A 23,581-nucleotide genomic window follows, 5' to 3' on the forward strand; every position below is an offset into this window, starting at 1 on the left:
CTGCAATATCCACTGGTTGATCCTTAAAGAGTTGCTCGCCCCAAACACAAATCTGGAAGCAGAATTGCTCTATGATCGTCAATTTTCAAAAGACACGAACTTCTGTATAAAATAAAAACATACAATTTTGGGCAAAAGTAAAGTACAGTTACGTAAAATTTATAAATGTTAGAAGTTTCAAATTAGATTTAGAAGATAAAAGAAGGTATCTGAATATGAAAGTTTCCTGTATTTGTGGTTCTGAATGATTGTAAATGAACATCAAACTTTTAAAAAAGCCAAAGTGCGTAGTATTTACGTAATATTTTCACATTTTTATGATTTTGCTCCATAGTATTGAATTCTATAGATATGTCTAAAGAAGAACGGTACTCATCTCTGTCTGATTTACAAAAACAAGAAATTTATCGTCTTCCGTGTTCATTTTTCACGAGTCAAGTTTTTATTAACGAGATCTATGTATATAATAGGTAATCATCGTGAAATGTACGACCATAGATAAAATAGAGAATAGACCTAATATGTAATGTTTTTTAGTATCCCATATTTTGGGAAGGTAACGCGATCCTCTTATCATTTTCAAGACACATTATTAAAGATGCCACTATAATAGACGTGGAAGTAAAAATGCGGAACTGCAAAAGGTTTTACGAGACGACACAGGGACGAGGGAGATATAAGAGATACTGTACTGTTCTCTATCGCTATCGTTACACGCGTTGATACATCGTTTTATTTGTTATGTGACACGTTCGGCCAATACACATGCTTAACTTTATGACTGTGTAGAGTCTGTAAAAAAACCAATTAGGTGTGCAGTCCTTCCAAGGGACTTCTTCCCAGTTCCCTTCCATACCTATCTTACATACTCGGATTTTTTTGAGGTCGGTATTTCAGAACATGAGACACAAAGTCCCATATAATGTCAGGTCTATCTTATATTTAGTCAATGGTTAATGATACCTATCATTCAAGTTAACCTCTCATATCGTAAAAGTATAGGTTAAGTTGATTAAGTCCGCTAGGAAAATTGAGTTATGCATTTTTCAAAAGAAATTCGAATATTTGAATTATGCCAGAACTTTCCTAGAGTATCTAGTACAATGGGAAATCTTTGTGAATGTGCCTAGTGGTTCGGAATTGTCATCGCAGTTTTTCTCGTTATGCGCGATTGTATCTAAAGAATTATTTTCTTTACGAGTCGTATATCATTTTGAAATAGAGAAAAAATGTTGACGCGACACAGTGTAGTTACAGAATCTCCTTCACACGTCGATACAATACCTATAAATCTCGTTGCTACTGAGGATGGTCGAACGCTTCTAGCAGTAACTGGTAAGAGTCTGTGACAATAAAATTGGAAATGTTCGCAACAAACACTTATAGCAATTCATTGTAAACTTTGCAGAACATAAAGATGGTATGTTGGAAATTGTTGCAACTCCAGTTATGCTTGTTGGACAAAGTGAAGCAGCATCGCCACTAGTAGATGTAAAAAATTTTAATGGAAATCTAATATTACATTCGGTACATTGTTATCTTATGCTTCGTTATTTATCTTACAGAAGAAGCTTTTATTTTTCAATTGTTTGCTATTTCAGCCTGTTTTTCAAATAAGCGTTGAAAATATTGTCAATGAGTCAGAACTTCAGCAATCAACACAAAATTTTGAGATTGAGCCTAATAGCATTGATCAAATAAAGTTACAATCATGCAAAGAATCAACATGCAAGGAAACAGTTACACAAGAATATCAGTCTCTTTCTTCGAGTGATTCAGTAGCTAGTGAAAAGGATGGAAAAATTTGTAAACAGAAGCCAATTAATACATCTGTGAAAAGAAATAGCCCTGGAAGACCCAAGAAAAACAAAGCAATTTCTTTGCAAGTAATTCAAGTAATTTTGAAATTGCTTACATTTTATTTTCCCATATGTGATTACAAATAAATTATATGTGTAATTAATAATCCATTACATACGATGTATTTGTTCTTTCAATCATTATACGGTATAAAGGTAACGGAGAACAAATTTTTTTTGCACTAGGATACAGATAGTTTAACATGCGATATTTGCCACCAAGAATTTGGTAAACAAACATTATATCGGAAACATATGGAAAGTCATGCAGAAGAAAAACCACATCGATGTCCAAAATGTTCTGCATCGTTCAACGTGCCGGTATTAATTATTCTATTCCTCTTCGTTCAATGTTTCATTTGATACTTTCAACATTAACATATTATATAATGGAATGTATACTCTAGATAGAAATTTTGCTATTTGTTATTTTATATTAATGTTGCAGACAAATTTTACACTTCACATGGCAACGCATAATACAGGTGAACCGAAATGTCCAGAATGTGGGAAAAAATTTGCGAGAATGGCTAGCTTAAAGTCTCATATGTTGTTACATGAAAAAGAAGAAAACTTATTCTGTACAGAATGCGAAGATGCTTTCTCGACAAAGGTCGGTATTAATATTAATAAACATTTTAATTGCTAATTGATTTATTCACGGTATAACCTTGTCTTAATTCAATAAAGATAAGAAAATAGAAATGAAAATAGTTATTCTTTCAAAAATCAATGGCAAATTACAAATTATTGACGATATACTTTAATCTTGAACATTATAGACTCAATTAGATGCACATTTAAAGCTGCATGGGGAAAAGTGGACGATTGAAGAAGTACGAAAATGTAAATTATGTAATAAACAGTTCAGTCAACCCGCCTTATATAGACTTCATATTCGTGAGCACTATAGGGTAAGATGCTACCAGTGTCAAATGTATTCCAAGCGACGATTCCCAGAGGATTCCAGCAAGGTTGACATAATTTGTACCACTATTTCGTCTTTAGTTGCAGACAAAAGTAGTAAAACAAACGAAAAGAGGGACAAAACACAAAACAATGTATAAGTGTACCATATGTTTGAAGTCTTTTCAAAAGCCAAGTCAATTGATGCGGCATATTAGAGTGCATACTGGTGAAAAACCTTTCAAAGTAACCTAATTTTCACTTCGTGTTATTGTATTTTTTGGATGATAAATGATCTAAATTTTGTTTAATTTCAAAGTGTACAGACTGCGGTCGTGCATTCACGCAAAAGAGTTCGCTGCAAATTCATACGTGGCAACACAATGGTATTCGACCTCATGCTTGTGAGTTTTGCAACGCCAAGTTTAGTCAGAAAGGTAATTTCTTAGAATAACTGTTTACGATTGAATTTATTGCTATTTATTTATTCTTTGAGTCATTCCTACTACTATTTATACGTAAATATGAATACTTCTAGGTAATTTGAATGCTCATATAATGAGAGTTCACAATGTCCCAGAAGGAGAACCTATATACGGATGTAATTATTGTTCATGCGTGTTTAAAAAACTCGGCAGTTTGAATGGTCACATGAAACGTATGCATACCGATGTAAACGAGGTAATTTATGACCAAAATTATTACTTGACATGTCTCTCAGTTCATTTGTTATTAATGCTACAATGCATTGAAATCATTAGATCGATGTGCAATGACATTTTTAGGAGAATACCATTAATGACAATACTCATTCGAGTAATACCGTGGAGTCTGACATACATGCAACAGTTGATAGTGTTATAACACAACTGGCATCTTTAGAATCCGACATTCATCAAACTACAGAGTCGTCAAATTTCGAACCGCATTTATTATCGGAAAATGTAACGAAAAAGGATATTTTACAACAAGCATTGAAAAACAGTGGTCTTCCTAGTAAAAATAAAATTGCTTCTGAAGGTACGCATTACACTCGATAAACTACAAGATTATGGCATAATTATTTTTAATAATTAACTATGTTTTGTTTATTGACCGTATATCAGAGATAAAGAAGCTTGGAGCTCGTGTTAATTTTGTAACATTATTGGATCGAGCGCCTGATGGTGATACGAGGTAATCCGTTTTATATGTACCTAAAAGCAAGTTTATTGTTAAAAGCAAGTGTATTGTAAAAAGCAAATAGTTGATATAAATCGTTTTCCCTTCTTGCTATTCCTTTAGAAAATATTTGACAATAAAACAACGATGCGTAGGAAACGTGAGATGGTACGCGTGTACATTTTGTCACAAAGAATTCAAAAAACCATCAGATTTGATACGTCATTTGCGTGTTCATACGCAAGAAAAGCCTTTTAAGGTACTTATATGTACACATTAAAACATTTTTTACATACTTGAGGACAACTTTTCTTACTTACTTTATCTTAGATCTTCTTTTTTTTTTTTGACATTTATACTTATTTGTATCTTTAGTGCACCCACTGTTATCGTTCGTTCGCTTTGAAATCTACTATGATAGCACACGAACGTACGCATTCAAGTGTTAAACGTTACGCTTGTGGTTCCTGCGAGAAAGCATTCGTGTGCCATAGTAGTTTAATTGCACATACTAGGTAAGTGATTGTTACAGTTTTTCTTATAATAGAATCGGATGACTTGCAAGTAAGCCTTTTATAATAGATCGCATGCAAAGTCCGAAAATTGTTCAAATAAAACCACTGACAATGATAAGGATCCCGACACATATGCGGTAATTGATGCTGACATTTGTCCTACTGATCAATCGAAAAATCAAATAAAGGGTAAATTAAAATTATCACCGGAAGCAGAAAGTTTAGTACCTCAAGTTATCTTGCAAGAACCGTTGGTAATTAGTGATACAGGAAATAAAATTTCCGTGGTATCATCGGGAAAGGAAAAACGTGCTTATGATACATCTACTGATCAGGCCAGACCCCATAAATGTTGGATTTGTCAGGCGGCATTTAGAAAAATCAGTCACTTGAAGCAACATCATCGCCGCCACACTGGAGAACGTCCATATAAATGCACAAAATGCGATAGGTACACGCGCAAATATTTTTTTCCGGTTTATTATCTCTCCTCTTTCTTCCTTTAAAACATGCATCTAATAAATTTCTTTTGTACCTTGTTTGTCTTTTCTTTTTGTGCACATAAATTGTTAACAAGAGTATTATTCAACAAGTGATAAATCGTTTTAAATCGTTTCAGGAGATTTACATCGAATAGTGTTCTAAAATCGCATTTGCATACTCACGAAGATTCGAGACCATACGGTTGTTCTCTTTGTAATGCGAAATTTTCTACGCAAAGCAGCATGAAAAGACACTTGGTTACTCACAGTAATAAAAGGCCGTTCATGTGCCCTTATTGTCACAAGACTTTCAAAACTTACGTCAATTGTCGGAAACACATGAAAATACATAAGCATGAGTTGGCACAACGGGTATAGTATCTATTACAGAAGAAAAGAGAACAAAAATTGGATTCGTCATTAACGATGATACATTATGTTTTTCTCTGAATTCGTAGCAATTGGAACAACAGAAAATCAGAATACAAGAACAAGCTTCAGACAAGTCAAATATGAAGGAAAGTTCTAAACAAGAAGCGGCTCTTGAATCGTCTTCCTCCTCTTCTGCCTCTATCACTACAATTAATTCCACTATTACCAGCAACATCTCCGTCACTACCACTGCCACTACCAGTACCACCCCTACCACCGTCACAACTTCCTCTTCTACGTTTTCAGATAATCTTGCACTTTCTCGTCTTGGATCGGTTGAATTGTCATTTCAATCACAGCTCGGATCAGAGCTTTCACAAGCTTTTCCCGAGTTTCAAAATATAACTGAAGGAAAGGAAAAAATAAGGCCAATTCTAGCAACAAATTGCGATAGTACAACGTTTATTAATCGTATGTTTCAAATTTGTATGTGTGTTATACGTATCAGGAAATCATATTTTTTTATTTTGTATAAGCTTGATAATCTTGTATGCACTATTTTCTTCTTTTGTGCTTTTGTTTTTAGAAAATGTAGCGGGAATAGCTGTAACAAATCTTGAAAATTCACCAATATTACAAGCTGATGAAGCTGGTTCAGTCACGTTGCCCGTTTACTCTGGCGATCAGACACTTACACCGGTATTGTATATCATAGTGCCATGTTGTCAGTAAATAAAGTAAAAGGAGTTCGTTGTAATTACTCTTCGGCATTAAAATCTGTCTTGTTTCGATAGGAAAGTATACGAGAAATAGAAGAAACCTTGAATCAACAGTTTTTTAATATCGGGATGAATCTTAACTTGGGAGGTAATCACTCGAGACATTCGAGTAGTACAAACACGGGTGATTTTAGTCATATGAAAGAACAACAACAACCTGTATTGAATGTTATATATGAAAATAACAATAACAGTAACTGTAATAGTAACGTAGAATCAGCTGGAGAACATGTATTTTCGACGCAATTAGATTCATTTGAGATGGACCATATTACTTTGCAAGTAAGATAAAGATTTCTTTCTCTATAAATTGTCTTCGTTACAGAGAATGTGAAACCAATAAAGATCTTATCTGTTAGTCGGATACTGAAATTGACATTGGACTAGATACAAGAAATTCAACTAGTATGGCGAGTATACTACCTAGGAATGTAAAAGATGAACATCGTCTTTCTGTTTGTGTTACGACACCAGATAACATAAATGTTGAACAATCAGAGAAGTCCGGTGTGCAAGCGGTTGTATTTGTTTCCCAGCCAAACTTTTCCAAAAAAGAGAATATAACAAATGAATTTACTGTAGAAGAAACCCAGAAGAACAGTATTCACAAACAATGTATAATCAACCCGATATTCTTTACGTAAGTTCTCGTTAGTTTCTTTTCTCAGCTGTCTACCCTCTCTACACATATGCTGTTCTAATATATGTATTTATCGCGAACAAATCAGAAACAATTACGGTGAAAACAAATATTCAATTTGCGTAGAGAAGACTTTCGGGGAACATCACAAGATTTCAAGATTCAATCAAATATGCACGCTTTGTCATCCGATGTTCCAGAAATCGTTAAAACCGCCACGGGCAAAATATCCCGTGGACAATCTCTGTTACAGTGTCATATGTGTAGCCAACAAGGATTCACGACAGTTGGTTTAAAGGTAAATATCTTAAAATAAATAATAGGTGTTTTCTTTCTTCTGCTAGTCGTTATTTTTCGCTAATTCGGTCCGTGTGTGTTCTCCGTCACATTTCATTGTTGACGTTGACAAAGTTTAATGAAGGCATCTTTTTGATGTAAGGAACATTTGACAAGCCATCGCGGAACGAAGGAATATCAGTGCACAGAGTGCTCTTCTAAATTTTACACAAATGGTGGATTAAATAGGCATTCGAAGATTCATGTCGTCAAGCAGTGAGTGTCGAAAAAAATGTTACATTAACATGAATCATAATTGATTATTGTACTTTGTTATGTTTTCTTGCAGACCATTTAAATGTTTATCGTGTGAGAAGCAGTTTAACAATAGAATCCAATTGCTATCACATAGTAAAATTCATGAAACTTCAATATGGAATGCTTCAGGGATAAATGATAATTCAGATAATTCGACGTTTTTATCGGAAGTGCATCAACCACGAATTGCAAATGATCATTCACCATTACATAATATTATGATAGAACCCGATTCTGCCGTTTCTGAGAAAGTTCTGTTGGATACAGTAGCTGAAAAAGAAGTAATGGATCAAGTAGAAGTAAGTTTCTTATTAGTTGTTGCTACGTTGTGAAGCAAAACGGAACGCTGACAAAGGATTATTAACTGAATTTTTTTATACGCAATATAGATTTTCCTGGAAAAGAAGGAACGAAAAGAGTATACAAACAAATGTAAATATTGTCCGAAAACTTTTCGCAAACCAAGCGATCTTATAAGACATGTACGCACACACACAGGAGAACGACCATACAAGTGCGATTATTGCAGTAAAAGTTTTGCCGTAAAATGTACTTTGGATTCTCATACAAAAGTTCATACGGGAAAAAAGACATTTCGCTGCCACGTGTGCAATAGTTTATTTGCGACTAAAGGTAGCTTGAAAGTTCACATGCGTTTACATACCGGTAAGTTGAATAATTACTATTCAAGTTTTCATTCTGGTTGAGAAAAAATATTCTCATGTTATATATAAATAAGTAGTATCGACTATTTCTTTCGTATATTTTTGTAAATTGTTTAATAAATTTTGATCAATGTTTCTGAAGGTTCGAAACCATTTAGATGTCCTATATGCGATTCGAGATTTCGAACGTCCGGCCATAGGAAAGTACACTTATTGAAACATGCACGCGAACACAAAGATAATCCAAAGAGAAAACAAAAACATTTGAAGGTTGCAGTCATAGCTGAAGTAGCGACTGATCTTGAGAAATGTGACGGAAAGGAAGAGAAAATGAATAATTTTGAGCCAAAGCAGCAAATAGCACAGGAACAGCAGCTATCACAGACAGTTGCAGGATTAACGTCCCATTTAGAGGCATATAGTATTGAAACAGCTGCTTCCTGTTTATCTGATCAAATTAATTTCGACACAGAAGGTATCGTATCGAACAACAATCAAACGATAGTGTCTATAAACGAAAACAATCAGTTAGTTACGAATTTACACTTTCTTCTGACAAACGGTCTTGTTACTATACAAACCGAAGAATCGTTGTTGTCACAATCATCTGCATCACCAGCTAACAATTCGCAGCATCGACCGGCTGGGGTTCCTGATACTGGGTGTGCACTAACAACACCCAGCGTCGTATCTGATACTAACGAACAACATGCCAAGGATGAAATTCATATAGAAGAAATGTTAAAAACGCCAGCAAATAATTGTCTTTTAGCGATATCAACTGTGACACCTTCATTGGAACGACAGCTGGAACCATTTTCAAAGGTGATTACGGAAGAAACGTTACCAGTAGTAGCCAATAAACCGACGATTAAAGGGAATCCATCGAAAAAGGAATGCGACATTTGTGGGAAAATATTTACAAAACCGTATCAAGTCGAAAGACATAAACGAATTCATACGGGTGAACGACCATACAAGTGTGATCTATGTACGAAATCATTTGCCCAAAAGTCAACTCTACAGATGCATCAAAAACACCATACTGGCGATCGACCTTACGCTTGTTCGTACTGTGAATATTCTTTTACGCAAAAAGGCAATCTTCGAACGCATGTAAAACGCGTACATCAACTGGATACTGTTGACATCAGGAAATGGAAACGTAGCCGTCAATCCTTCCTACCCAAAACATCTCTTCAGGAAAACACGATCGAAGCTAAGAGTCTAAATTTAGACAACATATCGTTTGTAGAGCTACTTAAATAGTAATATGCATCTGGTACAAAAACTATCATTTTACTTTTTAATTAAATTTTATGCCTTCGACAAAAATTGTTAACTGCGATAAAATATTGATTAACTGATAGAGACAATAATATTTCGACATTCTTCTTATTTACGTTACTATTTAATATGTTAAATAATTACTCGATACTATCTCGCAAATAAATATAATCTGTCGTCGCATCCAATGTATAAAACGTTCGCCGATTTATATGAAAGCAAAAAATAAATTTTTAACGTGTAATGTCGTTTTAATATTAAAACACAACTATTTGATCAAGGTATCATATTAATGTCTGTAATTACATTTTGTTTCAGTTACAGGACAACCATTCGGATGATTTTTATAAAACCAACACGGTTTAGTCTTCGTTTGTGGCAATGGTAACTTATATTTTTTTGATTTTTCATTAATTCTTCCTCCTGTTCCAGGTATTCTAAATTCTACCCTTCCTTGAGTAACACGAAATATATAGCTATGATTTTTTAGTAAAGTTTGAAGACCTCCGCATTCTTTTCGCAAATGTATCATAGCTTCTTTAGGAATTGATTCAGCGATTTCACGTAATTCAAGGCATCTACCAGCGTTCCAAAGTTTTTTGGGTGTTCCTTCAATAGTCATAATGCGACCTTCATGAAGTAACTGATTCGATACGATATCAACGATATTTGCAATTAATGTTTTGTCTAATTGTGTACAATTTCGTACTTTTTCCACTTTGTCCCTTGGCTTAAAATCACAAGTCCATTCTTCAACTATTTCACTATCGACTGTTTTATCAGTCAATTCGTATTTTTGCCAAGTCAAAGTTGTCTTTGTACTTAGCATTTGTTGAATACGATCTTCGAGTTCTTTAACCTCTTCGGGCGTCCTTTCCCATCCAATCAGGCATATTCGTTTCGTAGAGGGAATTCTTAATTTATCAAGATGTGTTGTAAAACCACATTGAACGCATATACTTTTCACATAATCAATGTACTCCGAATATTGACTTTTCGAGGCACAGTACCTTTGATACTTTGCGCCATTAAGTTCATATGGACAACAGGGTAATAAAAAGAAACGACAGTTGTTAGAGCTACGTGCGGCAATTATCGGAATCCATGGTGTTAACTCGTCTGAATGGTTTCCTATAATCCAGTCTACTTCCGGATATACAGTCGTAGACGATGGAACAACGGTAGAAACCTGTACAAAACGTTTCAATAAATTTAATCAATCGATCGTAAGATCGAAGATACGTAATCACGTATATATGTATGTACATAAGATAAAATAAGTTGCTATTAATATCTGAATTACAAAATTTTTATAAATAATACTTATACATACTTGCAATGGAGTTTCAGGTGGGTATAAATCCCATATTTTCCTCCTTCGCAAATCAATTCCTAATCCGCGGTGACCTTCGTTAAATAGGATGTGCACGAGTAAACCATTACCGCATCCCAAATCGAGAAACGATTGTAAATTATTAGTTTTCTTTTCAAATCTCTCTTTCTCCCACAATAACAGTAAATAGGCAACGATCGCAATATCCTCATAAACAAATTTCGTTGGATCTGTACTTTCAGGCCAGTTCTTTATCAATTTCATACCATATTTCTCTTTCAACTTACAATACAATTTTGCATATTTTTCAGCTGACACGAGATTCAATGAAGTCAACGGGATGGATGTTCTTTCTGAGTCGCTGCTTCTTGCCCATTTCAGGATACATGGGAAAAGTTTCTGCTTTAACCATTCAATGCTGAAATCGGATATAATGTTATTCTCTCCATAGACACTAAGGGATGTATAACCATCTGTTCCTTGTTGTAACATAAATGCTATTTTAGCACCAAGAGATTGTTTATGCGAGAGAAAGGGTTTGTGGACATTTATTATGCAACTCTCTTCATTATCGGATAAAAAAAATTCAATACCAGTGGAAAATATGTGTGGCATACGTGGCAATTGCTTTGCCACATATAAGTGAATCTTCCTTTTGGCTGTAATAGCCACCTGATCAGAAATGTGTAGTACTTCTAGTAATTTTATGTTATCAATGTTGTCTTTTTGGTGATCTGTACTTAAAGTTGAAATGTCCAAGGTATTAATACGCTGAAAAATTTGGAAGATATCGCAGCTAGTTTCGATATCCAGTATTTCAATAGATGCAAGAATTCTACGGTTCACAGTTTGAGGATTACGACGCCATATACTAATGGCTTTGAAAAATTGTGACACATTAATTCCACTTTGATCACGTATTATGGTTTTGAAATCCATATTTTACATGATACAATTACAAATCCTTTCTTTAGAGGATAACTTATAGAATGCATCTATGATGCGAATACTATCTTTATATACTTGTTAGTCTGTTTGTTCACTTGTTCCTCTCGGCTTTGAGTACTAAAAATCACATTAAAACACAGATAATTAGTATATGTAAAAAAAAGAAGGAAAAAAGAAGATGGTGAGCATTCACAAAATATATATATTAATAATATTATTGATATTGATATACCTTTTTAACAATCCATTCTGCATCATGTACTGCCTTTTTCATAATTTGCTGAATACGCTCCTCATCTGGTTCGATTAAATGCTGTTTAAAACTCTGCAAGCATTAGAGTACAAAACCAATTATTGTTAAATAATTAAATGTACTTGAAAATCAAGTTAATCACATGTTCGTTATGTGAATATTACATATTTTGCCGCATAACCTAAACGTTTTATTGTTTATTATTTTTACTGAAGGTAGTGAATTTGATCTCCAAATGTATTTGTTAATGTGAAAATTGTTATACGATTTACCTGCTTAACCGAATATTTATAAAATCCTTGTGCTTCTTTTGGTAATTTTTCACATTCTCGCAGCAAAAATTTGTACAGCTGTTTCGGCGATTTTAAAGCTGCTTCTCGTAACTTTGTACTTGCCATTTTGGTGGAAAGTTGGAGAAAATATAAAGAAAAACGATAATTATTAAAATGTTAAGAATAATATATTGTGTAATTTTATGTAAGAATATTAAAAAAAACGAAGTTGCACGATTGTTTACGATTCACTTTCTTTCATCCTATTTTAATTGAAATTAATACGATGATAGGACAAGGAAAGAAGCTCCTATAGCGTAAGATCACTAGACGGTCTTTAAATTTAATAAAAGTGGTAACATAAAAAGAAGATTATAATTAGTACAATATAATTAGAAAACTCAAGCGACTTTGTATAATGACATGTGTATTTTTAATATATAAATATATCAAAGAGTAAAAATATAGTCGTAAATTATCTTATAAAGATATGTATATACATATGTACACAGGTAAAAGTATTTCAGTTTGAAGGCGCTGCGTAGCACCCTCTAACAGTATTGTATATAGATAATACACAAATAATTGTTAACAGTGAGATTAAAGCATTATGATAAATTTACATCGATACAAGGTAGTACAAATTTTATTAAAATGTTATCGAACAAACATAATTCGGTTGAAAAGTAGTGGAAAGCATCCTACTGCTGGAATAATCGGTAATATTGCGTATACACTTTATTAATATCATATATTTGGACATACTACTTTTCTTACTGTTAAGTTCATCTTATTTTACTTAGTAATCGGAGATGAAATTTTAAAAGCGCAAGTAAAAGATACCAATTGTTTTTATGCGTGTAAGCTGCTTTATAAGCATGGAGTCAAGGTTCAGAAAGTAGGTATAACTTAATCCATGATGTCTACAGTTTATCTGTCAAATATTGTTGTTTTCTATTAATACTATTCTTCATTTTAATTATCTATTTTTAGACTGCGGTCGTACGAGACAATCTTGAAGATATTTCCAAAGAGATAAAATACTTTTCTAAAATGTTCAACTATGTTTTTACATCCGGTGGTATAGGACCAACTCACGATGATGTTACATATGAAGGTAAAATATAGTCTGAAAATTAATAAGAGTACATAGTAAGTGTTCATTATAATGAAATTATATTTTACAGCTTTAGCATTGGCCTTTAACGATTCATTGCACTATCACCCAACGCTAGTGAAGATTATAAAAGATTGCTTCAGTTGTGGAACTTTCCCTTCACCGGCTTATAAAATGGCATATGTAAGTAGTGATTTAAATGAATGGTGTAAATTAAATGATAGTATGTTAATGCTTGTTTGACGATCAATGTAAACTAGGTTCTTAATTTAAGATACCCACTAAATCTGTACTTAAATTTGGGATAGACCAAGTCACAGGTAAAAAGCTGACTTATCCATGTATAATGGTGGAAAATGTTTACATCTTCCCTGGCTCACCTATGTTTTTTGAAACATCGTTTCAGGCATTTTGCAAGGTATAATATGCACAAATCGTTTGAATAATTGTTTGAGAGTAGAAAACATCTTATTCTTGTAGGAATGTTTTGCTAGCTACAAAAGTTTTGCAGCAACTGAAGTTTACATAAATGCAAAAGAGGAATCATTCGCAGATGTTTTATATGCAGTTGCACAAGAATGTCCAACTGTTACCTTCGGCTCGTATCCGGAATGGAATAGGTAATAAAATCGACTACAATACAAAAAAAATGATAGAGAAGTTGGTAGATAATTGAAATCGCTTTGTAGGTATTATAAAGCGCGTGTAACCATAGAAAGCGAAAACGAAAAAGATACTGAAACAGCAAAAACAATGTTTTGTAATCGTATTCCGAGAAATGTGCTAGTACATTATGATCGTATGCCACATGTGGATTGTCTATCAAAGTATGAAGCATGGATTGAAAAGTCCCAACGTCGATCATTTTATGAGCGTTCCTTCAAGAAATTCGTGTAATGCATCTACAACTGGAAAAAGTATCGATTATTTGTATCGATTATAAGGTGTCATCGAATTTTTCTTTGTTTTCTTTCTCTTTCTTTCCTTGTAGAAATTATTATAAAAAACCTGAAAATGTTTGGATATATTTGGACGGTAGTGAAGAATCAGTCCTTATGATACATCTTGCTCGAATCGCTAGTAACAAACTGCAACATTGTTCAAAGTTCAAACTGCGTGCAATTTGTTTTAAATCTGATATATTAAAGTCGGGCACTGACGAATTCTTCCATGAACTTAAGAACAGGTAGGTATGGTATCGATACATGTCAAAATTGTTACAAACAAAAATTATATTGGATTGCATGTAGAATGTTACAATCAATTTTCTAAAATAGATGTAAACTAACATGAACATAATTAATTTAACTGATCTGATAGATATAATATCGAGCTATGTAAGTTAGAACATTTGGAAGGCGATGCCGCTGACGCGATAAGCAATTTCGCTGTGTTAAAACCAGAATTACAAGCGTTATTGGTTGGAAAACGGTTGAATAACAATAAAAGAGTAATGTACGACGATCTTGCACGATTAAACGACGACGATCTTGCACGATTAAACGACGACAGTTCTAAGTCTGTGCAAGTACATTTTCCACTTGCTGATTGGACAGATGACGATATTAAAGATTTCTTTAGTTCACTCTGTTTACCATACTATACAACAGAAATGTATTAAAATCGATAAGTAAGTAAGTAAAAATGTGTCTTTCTATCCCTACTTCATTTTCTGATTTACTCTCCCTGTCTCTTTTTGTTTACCCTTTTGTTTTTGTTTTCGTTTCTTTCTGATTATGCTTAGTTAGATATTGCCATATATATTGTATATATTTATATAACTCGATTCCCGTATAAAGAAATACAAATTATTTTCATAGGTATGGGGCAGAAAAATAAGAGCAAGAATAAGCCAAAATACATAATATGCTGCTAATGGAAGTGTGACCGAGATAGTTGTATCTCGTATTAAATTTTATATTTATTGATTGGTTCAATAGCAGATTATTGTATGATCAATGATCTTCTTTCATACAACAAAGAAGTAAATAAAAACAAATTCACACCAAAGTTGTTCAAAAATCAGTTTATAATCAAAACATTATCAGAAATTATCAAAGTTGCGTTTCTTCATATTTTAATCCCTGATCATCTATCACGAGGATAGCGAGATTTGTTACGAAGAAAACACATGGAAAGACATCTATGTTTATAGATTGCTTTTTAATGTATCTTCAAAGACGATGAGCAGGAGGAAAAGGATTGATCAAACGTTTAAGGTTTTTGATGGATACAATTAAAAAAGGTTCATTAAACCCTTAAATCGTATTGATATAAATTTGTGTCATTTATTTTGAACTCATAGTTGAGTCGCGACGTCTCATTGTTTTGTTCCAAAGAAAAAGAAGCTTTGTTACTTGCTCGCATCCTCCTGAAATTTAATTTCGCATTGAAGTATTTTTAGCTTTTTTTCTTTTGAAAGCTCAAAACAAAAGAGAATGATAGAATGGTGAGAAGGGGGAGTAGATAAGAACGGTAAAGAAAGCGAATGAATGATGCTAGTTAGATAGTTTGTGTGTGTGTGTGTGTGTATGTGTGTGTGATTATGCAATTTATAAACCATATACAGTGCGATATTCTTCGTTATGCTAATTACTAAATACGAGTTGTTTTTTTATATTTATGATTATTATCAATAAAAAGAAAAAAGACGTACTTACTTAAGTCGAATATTCCGTTATTCGCACTTTGTCTTTACGTATCATTCTTCCGCGATCGCTTACACATCGCTTAACGCCAAAAGCTCTGTACCACAGAACTGTGTCTCCCTTTTTTATTACTTTTTATCAAAAATTTAGTAGACGATCTCTGAAAATAATAAATCTGAAAAAATAACAAGCAGTAGTGGTTTCAATTGCGGTAAAAAAAGAAAAATTGAACGAGGTAATCCACGAGTGAAACGAAACAAAAAAAAATTGAGTAAATGGAAAAAGTTGTGCGAGGAAAGAAGAGAAGGTGGGGAGACGGAAATGAGCCTCATATTTCACCAGAGTATTTCATTTAAGTTTGAAATTGATTACACGAGAGTAGAATAGAATAGAAAGAAGCCGATGATACAAGGTTGGTAGAAGACAGAATACAAGCTGTCTAACTGGATGACTAACTGGTTATTTAACTGATTGGTTCGCTGTATAGCTCATTCATCGATTGACTGACCGACAACTGAGCGATTGATTAATCGACGGATTGATTGTAAGTGGTTGCTCGACTGGTTAGTTGGTAGATAAAAATGAATCGCGAGAAAAGGACGAATATATATCGAAAAGAAAATATGATAAATGAAAATAAAACGCGCGATTTTTCTCGATTTCTCTGCGTCGGTCTTTTTACAATTAGCATATCGAAGTTATTACGATTATAACGGAGAAGAAATCGATCGAGTAAATATTGGCACGACTATAAAACAATTGCGAACGTTAAAAGGCAAAATTCTCATCGCGAAATTATTTGATTTGATGTCACAACATGTGTGTTCGATAATTCATTATAGTGGTAATATAGACACACGACGACGTAAATAGACGACGGTTGAGAAAGAATAAGATAACTATAAATAGCAAAAGGGTAGAAGAAAGTTGTAAGGAAAAGACGACGGGTCAAGCCTTCTGCGATAGAAATGATGAACATAAAAGAGATTTGTATCGTTTAAAGATTGGAAATGATACGAAAGAACAGAGGAAGAGTAGGAAAAATATAGGAGTGTGAGAGATCGAGTAGAGACTGATGCGAATGGGGGTTTGATCCTTGCGTAATCGTAGATGAAGCTAGTGGAGATGAGAAGGACGCGGTGGTAATGGTAACGGTAAAGTAGTGGCGGCTGTGGCGGTGGCGGTGGCGGTGGCGGCGGTGGTGACGGCGGCGGTGGCGGTGGCGGCGGCGGCGGCGGTGGTGGTGNGCGGCGGCTTAGACCGACGGCGTGGTCGATGGCGATGGTCGCGTGCTGGTCGCGTGCCGGAGGCGGAGCCAAGCTTCGACTCTCTCGCGTGCCACCTCCACCCTAAAGTTCGCGGTCCCTGTTGCACCCTCCGACACCCTCCTGGAACAGCGGGGAGCTCTTCTACTCGACGCGACGCCCCTCGGTACTCTTTGGTTCCTCGCGTCTCCCCTTCTCTCCACCAGTTCCCGAATCTACAGTCGCTTCCTCGTCGGTTATTGATTCCCTCGGGTAGCTAGTCCCGAAAAGGGTGCTAAAATAGGATGAGGACGATTGAAAGAACGAAAGCGAGAAGATATAGAGAAATGAAATTCGATGATAAATACAATATACCAAAGTTGGCGCGTTTTAAAAGGAAAACGAATAATCGCTCTTTTGCTCCTTTCCCTTTTTTCTTCCACATTTTCTTCTCATCCTTCTTCATCGTTTTATTTCTTTTATCCTTGTCTTGTTTCATTGTTTTCTGGTTCTTCATCTTCTTTTTACACACCTTCTCTTTATTATTATCGTTATCATTATTATTATTACTATTACGATACCGAAATCGCAATTTCTCCAAATTTTCCAGTCAATATGAAGCTTATGTAATAGTTGCGAATACATATTTGCTATGAAGCAAATATTGAAGCAACGAATGATCAACGGTTTTCCAAAGCTAATGTCCGTGGAGACTCGTTCAGTGATAATGCATAGGAGATTAATTTATTGTTAAAATACAATATCGAGAGGTCGCAGTGACGAAAGATGCTGTAGAGTATTCACATCGATGTTCGTGCGTTGTTGATTAAGATTTGTAGAAAGAGAAAAGCAAAGAGCTATTATGTAAGTGACCCCTACGCTACCGATCACTATGCCGAAAGCATACACGATTTTGTCTTGCTGTGAGATCGGTGTAAAAACAATATGCAGCGGCTAGGAAGATGAAGGACAGTTGGTAAAATTATCGAGAGAGCGCAGGAAGACACAATTAAACGAAACTCTTAGAGACGTCGATTTATTAAATTTCGTTGATTTATCTGCGACATTATCCATCCTTCGAAGTAAGTTCTTGTTTGCACAAACTTGTCGTATTGAGAGCAGCGCTCTTGAATCTCGAAACTTTGCAAACTCCCCATCTCTTCCTTTGGCTTCGCCAGTTGGTCCCCACCCGTTCTCCTCGGCCCCCTTAGTGTAACCACGGTTTCTTCTTCGTGTAAACTTGCACATTGGTATAGGCGGTATCCACACCTAGATAGATAGATAGATAGATAGTTAGATAGATAGATAGGATAAATAGTAGATAAGTAGTAAGTAGATAGGTAGGTAGGTAAGTAGGTAGGTACAGTTTAGGCGACGTATTTGTATTCATCCGCGGATCCAGCTCGTTCGTCGCTCTTTTCGTTTCGTTTCTCATCGTTTCGCTTCTCATCGTTTCTGTTCCATACCACCGCTTCGTCTCGTTCGTTGCTGTTCAGAGTTGTAGTTCCGTGCGATTCACGGCATAACCTATTTTACTTTCGAAAACTCAACGGATCAATACCAACGGGAATGCGACGAAGACGAGCGAGCGGACGAAGAGAATTGCGCAAGAGGAGGAACAACGAATGCGAACGACATCGTTCTCGTCCGCGGCAATTTCTTCTATGATACGAACAATACTATTGTCTCTGTGGCTTTTAGGTATGGTCAAAGATCGATCGACTGATTATTTCGCGTGGAAGCGTGTACGGTCGAAAGGTTGCGTAGCGAAATCGATCGAGTGGAATCGATAAAGATCGAGTAGCCAGAGTCGCGAGGGTCAGCAACGGCAGGTAGCGCAAAAGCAGCCAAGTTGCGCGGGTACCATACGTGATATACAAATACCGGCAACCGAATCTTCGAAAAGAGTTTTGGGTTGCGGCACGAGACCGTCAGCTGGCGAGCAGAGCCGGTTCGTCCTTTTCTCTTTTTTTCTTTTCTCGTTCACGCGGCACCTCTCTTCTCCTCCTTTCAACATCCTTTTTTACGTGCCCTCTCCTCTCCTCTCCTCTCCTCTCCACCTCGCCCCTTTATTCGTTCGTTCGCTTTTCAACCGGTCCTCGATCCTGCGTATAAACATTTTTCGATTTTCTTTCATTTCCTTCCTCCTTTGATTCCCCGTCCACTATTTTCCATCCGGACAAACGTTTGAAAATCTTGTTCCTTCATCTTTACGATTAGAAGTAAATGTTCTTTGGGAAGCAATCGCGATCCAGCCATGGAAACTTCGATAACAAGTTACCAAGACGATTTCGCGAACGATCGTTTTCTATGGCGTACGAGAGACAGGTTACAACCGGATGGTATTTTAAAAGGAGTCATGGGAATTTCAAAAACTGTAAAACGAAAAATGGGTACGTATATACGCGGCTTCTTAATTGGCAGCTCTCTTTCTGTTTTTTAATACGACCAGTTCAACGAGAGATTTTTAAATGCTGGTGGCGTGGGTGAAATAGGGGGAGGGGACAGCAACTGGATCGCGATGTCGCTGCGTTAACCGCGCTAATGTTTTTGCGGCAGATCACTCGACCGAAAAAAAGCTTTGTAGAGCGTCGATGCTGCACGGTAACGATGCAAAATTTCTTTTACGAGATTAGACGACGCTCGATTTAACCGTACAGTTCGTTTCAGCGAACGCTTCGATGAAGCGCGTCAGCGTGTTGCGTCGCGACGAGCGTATAGTACGTACCAGTTTGCTCGATCGCGCAATCAAAACGAGAACGCGTCTGGGCTGTTGTTCGCGCGTTACTTTCCGAAAAATTCCGTGTTCCGATAAGGCCGGAATTTCGATTGCCGCGCCTCGAATCGCATGTATTATTCTTCTCTGTTATCCTATTAAATATCTCGCTTTCGAATGCAATTTCCATCGGAATTAATTTGCTGGTTGATGGACCAGTTAATCTCTAGGAATTTCTGGAAATCTTTTACTTTCTCGAAAAGCCATTACTTTTTCTCAGCTTAATCACCTTATTAGATGCGCGTGCGTTTGACGTTAAAGGCACGTACGTTTAAATAGGAAAGAGTAAAAAGAAGATGATGTATGGCATAGAAACTTGATATATCGATCGAGTTTTGAAAAACGGCAAGTTATCGCATAAAAGCTGAGGATCCTCTGCAAGCTTTTTCGCGTTCGAGATTTCATCGACAACGTTACCTTCTCGTATTTGTTATCTACCGAGAGGTTTGATTTTCTTTCGTAGCCTCTTAACGTCATGTTACCTTGATCGTTATCCTGGCTATTAGATAGACAGATCGTGCACACAGTCAACAAGCTTTGTCGTCTGCACGCTGTTTGACCGTTAACGGAATTTGTCCATCATTCTCATCGTGACTTTTACCTATACATAGGTAAAAACATCGAAGGCCTCGTCACAGCAAGCTCGCACGCTTTTCCTTTTCCTCGTTATCGTATAGTCTTAATCGTTGCATCGAAAATTCTTTTGGGGGTCCGCGAAAGAACGCGTCCTCGTACACGCGTTCGCATATGATATTTATATTATGGTTTTCTAATTTCGTTGTTCGAACAGATCGTGAAATCAAGCCAACGACCATCATGGTCTTCGTCGATGAGCGTATTACGTTTACGATTAAACGTAATACACATAGAACGTGCATTGCGTTACACCTTTGCATCAAAATCGAATGTTTCGCAGATGCGTGTCGACCTAAGTGAGAAAAATAGCTGTCAGAAATGACGCTAGAGTGGAATAGTGGGAAAGGCGAGACGGGGGCGGCAGTCGGTCAGAGTGACGAAGACCGAGGGCTATGGGCCCGAGTATCGAAAGTAGACGGAGAATATACGTTAGGAACAAGGAAGGGATGCGAGCGACTGAAAGAGGAAAGACACGGAAGGTGGACACGATAGAAGGTAGGTCTGGGTTCGAGGGACAGAGGTACGCAGCGTGGAATACCAAGTACGACAAACGAAGACTGATCTACAGGAGGAAGGAGTTGGATGGTCGTATACTCGCCACTCTTTTCTTTAAATCACGTTTATCAGAGACGGATGGCGAACAGCAGCGCGATGCAGTATCGAAGGAGGTGCGGCCGAAGGAGAAGAAAAAGGAACCAGCCGGTAAAGCATGGGCGGGTCGGCGGGGCGAGGGGAGGGGGAGGGTGGAGGAAAGAGAGAAAGAGACTGCAGGAGAGAGAGAGAGAGAGAGAGAGAGAGAGAGTCAGGGATGAAAGGATGGGTGAGAAGCGTGGAGAAGGGAGTAAGTTGGAGGGAAAGAGGGTAGCGAGCGAGCGAGTTGATAAGTTGTCGAGTAGCGGAGCGCGGAGGCGCGAGTCGCGAGGTGCGATGCGCGAGGCAAGAGGCAAGAGGCACGAGGAGGACGAGTATGAGAACGTAGAAGAAGGGAAAGAAGGGAGAGGAAGCGGAGAAACACGCGGATATTGATTCCCGTGGGATATGCGCGCGCTCGACGAGACTCGGAAATCTAAACGTATGTACGATGCTTCGGCGGACATACAGAAAAGTATACGCGTCGCGCGGCATGCGCATCTATATCTGGACTCATCCGGAGGAAAGGAAAATAGAGGAGCGGCAGGGGTGTAGACGGGGGGGATTCGGGCGGGACGCGGTGCGGTAGGCACTGGAGTAGGGAATCTAAAACAAATCGCTTTTGAAGAAAATGAGAGAAGCAAGTATGTATGTAGCAACGAACGAATGGGTGGTAGGCCGAAGCGGAACGGCCTAGGATGAAAGTTGCATCTTAGCGAGGAAAGATGTGGCCCGTACCCCGTTCCGTGTAAATTGACCTCGCGAATCGAACGTTCTTGCGTCTCGTCTACCTTATCTTTAACAATCCAGATATATTTCGATTTTTATCGTGCGATCCTTTTTTGTACCAGCAAATTGCTTAGAAACGAATACACGTTGCGAATAGAATAAAAGGGAAATTGCCTCAGGGTCGATAGAAAAGGTTGGATGAAACGAAGGAAACGAGAGGATATGAATGGAGCGCAACCCTGAGAGTCGTTTCGATTATAGAGTATTCGTGGCACGATGTCAAGCTCGTTGCTTGAATAACACCACAGCTCGAGAACTATAGATAAGGATGGTAATCGGAGCGTGATAGCCGACACGCGAACGTATACGACGCCACGTATGTAAGTATTACTCGGGGAAAGGAGAAGTCGAGCGCGTTTTAAAACCCGGAGTCTTGAGAAGGATGGAAAGAAAAAATGAATAAAAGGGCCGACGAAAGAAAAGACGAAAACCGGATTTCAACGATCGATCGTTTTGCCGTTGGAATCGCGATCGCGTATATATACGTGCAACATCGAAACGTAAGTAGGAAGTTTAACGATAATAAAGCAAATCGACCGATTTGTAGATCAACGTCCCTAACGTCGATGTCTCGCTCGAAAAATTTCGAGAGATTTGCCAGATTTCCTCCCTGTTGAAACAGCCCTTTTTTACGGACGCGTAACAACATCCATTTGATCCAGGCTACACGGTGGGAGAATCATGGAGATGGTTAGATTCGCACCGATACCGGTGTTACTACTACAAACTATATAGCATGTACCAACTCGGTCATCACCATTCCGAAATCACTACCACTATCTGCCACTGCTTACCATTACCTACCACTACCTTCCTCCACTACCTACCACCACCGACCGCTACTTACCACTACCGTTACCACAGCTGACGCCACCTCCGAGACCTACGGGCGACTTTCATGAATGAAACCCACGTGCGATCCACGTGACCGTTCGTGTCGAACCCGTAATTTCTAGTTCTCGACCCTGACCGATTTTTCCGCGAAATTTACGATGATGTTAATCATCGCGTATCGATAATCGAGCACCACGTTTTCCGTCGTGGTAATTGCCTCTTTGTTTGCCACCGATTCCCTTCGTCGTTACTAATCAAGTTCGTAAAACTTCCGATAATAGGATGCTGGATCCAGAGGGAGAAAAAAGCTGAGTTTGAAATTTTAATCTACGTTTATCTGGTAATCGAACGACCTGCGAGAGATAACATCCACCAGAGAACCATTTTTAAGACGTACAGCAATTGCATACAGAATCTACGTTCTGCGAAAAAATATTAGCCGAAAGGCAATATGCTTTCTTCTTTTTTTCTAATAATTCGTATTATTATCCGCGCAGTACCTATGAAACGTTTTGGCAAATAAGTAAATAGGTATATAGTCAAACAAGAGAATGAGAAAAGGTTAATAAAGAGAGAGAGAGAGAGAGAGAGAGAGAGAAAGAGAGAGAGAGAGAGAGAATTCAACTATTACCACTACCAATGTCATCGTTACCTCCACTACTGTTATATCTCCACCCCCTACCTCGATGGTATTACATCCACCACCACTGACAGTATTTTGAACATTGGCGGCGGCGACGGTGGTGGTGGTGGTTGCAGCGGGTACGACGGCGGCGGCGATAGCGGCGGTGGCGGCGGCAGTGGCACCACCATCACCACCACCACCACCGCCAACATCACG

The 23,581-nt window shown here is 37.2% G+C and overlaps 3 protein-coding genes across 10 annotated transcripts; 2 read left to right on the forward strand and 1 right to left on the reverse strand.

The window, feature by feature from the left end:
- Window positions 1-351: 351 nt before the first annotated feature.
- LOC122573019 (zinc finger protein 236-like) lies at window positions 352-11,042 on the forward strand. 6 transcript variants are annotated; one of them, XR_006318637.1, is made up of 26 exons: window positions 611-1,335; window positions 1,409-1,527; window positions 1,602-1,895; window positions 2,046-2,180; window positions 2,308-2,472; window positions 2,642-2,773; window positions 2,868-3,011; window positions 3,085-3,202; window positions 3,304-3,446; window positions 3,551-3,785; window positions 3,872-3,941; window positions 4,050-4,185; window positions 4,302-4,441; window positions 4,509-4,892; window positions 5,061-5,295; window positions 5,382-5,766; window positions 5,882-5,994; window positions 6,090-6,356; window positions 6,434-6,714; window positions 6,841-7,012; window positions 7,154-7,266; window positions 7,340-7,607; window positions 7,698-7,974; window positions 8,116-9,255; window positions 9,579-9,644; window positions 10,905-11,042. XR_006318637.1 is itself a non-coding variant. In XM_043738863.1 (25 exons), the coding sequence occupies exons 2-25, from the start codon at window positions 1,230-1,232 to the stop codon at window positions 9,240-9,242; spliced, it is 5,559 nt and encodes a 1,852-aa protein (XP_043594798.1). In that variant the 5' UTR covers window positions 352-470; window positions 538-1,229; the 3' UTR covers window positions 9,243-9,504. The 6 variants fall into 6 exon arrangements, 5 of the variants coding, with proteins under 5 accessions (XP_043594798.1, XP_043594799.1, XP_043594800.1 ...); XM_043738863.1 differs by lacking the exons at window positions 9,579-9,644; window positions 10,905-11,042 and adding an exon at window positions 352-470 and having other exon boundaries at window positions 538-1,335; window positions 8,116-9,504; XM_043738864.1 differs by lacking the exons at window positions 9,579-9,644; window positions 10,905-11,042 and having other exon boundaries at window positions 1,602-1,886; window positions 8,116-9,504.
- On the reverse strand, window positions 9,532-11,866 carry LOC122573031 (probable tRNA (uracil-O(2)-)-methyltransferase). The gene is made up of 3 exons (XM_043738910.1): window positions 11,774-11,866; window positions 10,594-11,658; window positions 9,532-10,449 (listed from the first exon to the last, which is right to left on the reverse strand). Exons 2-3 carry the CDS (start codon window positions 11,530-11,532, stop codon window positions 9,550-9,552), a joined length of 1,839 nt encoding a protein of 612 aa, XP_043594845.1. The 5' UTR covers window positions 11,533-11,658; window positions 11,774-11,866; the 3' UTR covers window positions 9,532-9,549.
- Window positions 11,867-12,200: 334 nt separating this feature from the next.
- On the forward strand, window positions 12,201-15,242 carry LOC122573036 (FAD synthase-like). Of its 3 annotated transcripts, XM_043738931.1 has the most exons (11): window positions 12,201-12,785; window positions 12,870-12,964; window positions 13,060-13,183; window positions 13,254-13,366; window positions 13,492-13,503; window positions 13,590-13,601; window positions 13,664-13,803; window positions 13,873-14,076; window positions 14,175-14,369; window positions 14,504-14,813; window positions 15,004-15,242. In XM_043738931.1, exons 1-10 carry the CDS (start codon window positions 12,677-12,679, stop codon window positions 14,802-14,804), a joined length of 1,305 nt encoding a protein of 434 aa, XP_043594866.1. In that variant the 5' UTR covers window positions 12,201-12,676; the 3' UTR covers window positions 14,805-14,813; window positions 15,004-15,242. The 3 variants fall into 3 exon arrangements, with proteins under 3 accessions (XP_043594866.1, XP_043594865.1, XP_043594863.1); XM_043738930.1 differs by having other exon boundaries at window positions 13,458-13,601; window positions 14,504-14,817; XM_043738928.1 differs by having other exon boundaries at window positions 13,458-13,601.
- Window positions 15,243-23,581: the final 8,339 nt, after the last annotated feature.

This window comes from Bombus pyrosoma, linkage group LG11 (assembly GCF_014825855.1).
Source record: "Bombus pyrosoma isolate SC7728 linkage group LG11, ASM1482585v1, whole genome shotgun sequence".
In the NCBI taxonomy this organism is placed as follows: domain Eukaryota; kingdom Metazoa; phylum Arthropoda; class Insecta; order Hymenoptera; family Apidae; genus Bombus; species Bombus pyrosoma.

Bases quoted from the DNA above. Each gene is read 5' to 3' on its own strand.
- LOC122573019 (XM_043738863.1), top strand. From the start codon at position 1,230: ATGTTGACGCGACACAGTGTAGTTACAGAATCTCCTTCACACGTCGAT. The intron at 4,442-4,508 runs GTAAGTGATTGT...CTTTTATAATAG, and splicing joins AGTTTAATTGCACATACTAG to ATCGCATGCAAAGTCCGAAA. The intron at 5,995-6,089 runs GTATTGTATATC...TTGTTTCGATAG, and splicing joins GCGATCAGACACTTACACCG to GAAAGTATACGAGAAATAGA.
- LOC122573031 (XM_043738910.1), bottom strand. From the start codon at position 11,532: ATGGATTTCAAAACCATAATACGTGATCAAAGTGGAATTAATGTGTCA. The intron at 10,450-10,593 runs GTATGTATAAGT...CGTTTTGTACAG, and splicing joins CACCTGAAACTCCATTGCAA to GTTTCTACCGTTGTTCCATC.
- LOC122573036 (XM_043738930.1), top strand. From the start codon at position 12,677: ATGATAAATTTACATCGATACAAGGTAGTACAAATTTTATTAAAATGT. The intron at 13,367-13,457 runs GTAAGTAGTGAT...TCTTAATTTAAG, and splicing joins CGGCTTATAAAATGGCATAT to ATACCCACTAAATCTGTACT. The intron at 14,370-14,503 runs GTAGGTATGGTA...CTGATCTGATAG, and splicing joins TTCCATGAACTTAAGAACAG to ATATAATATCGAGCTATGTA.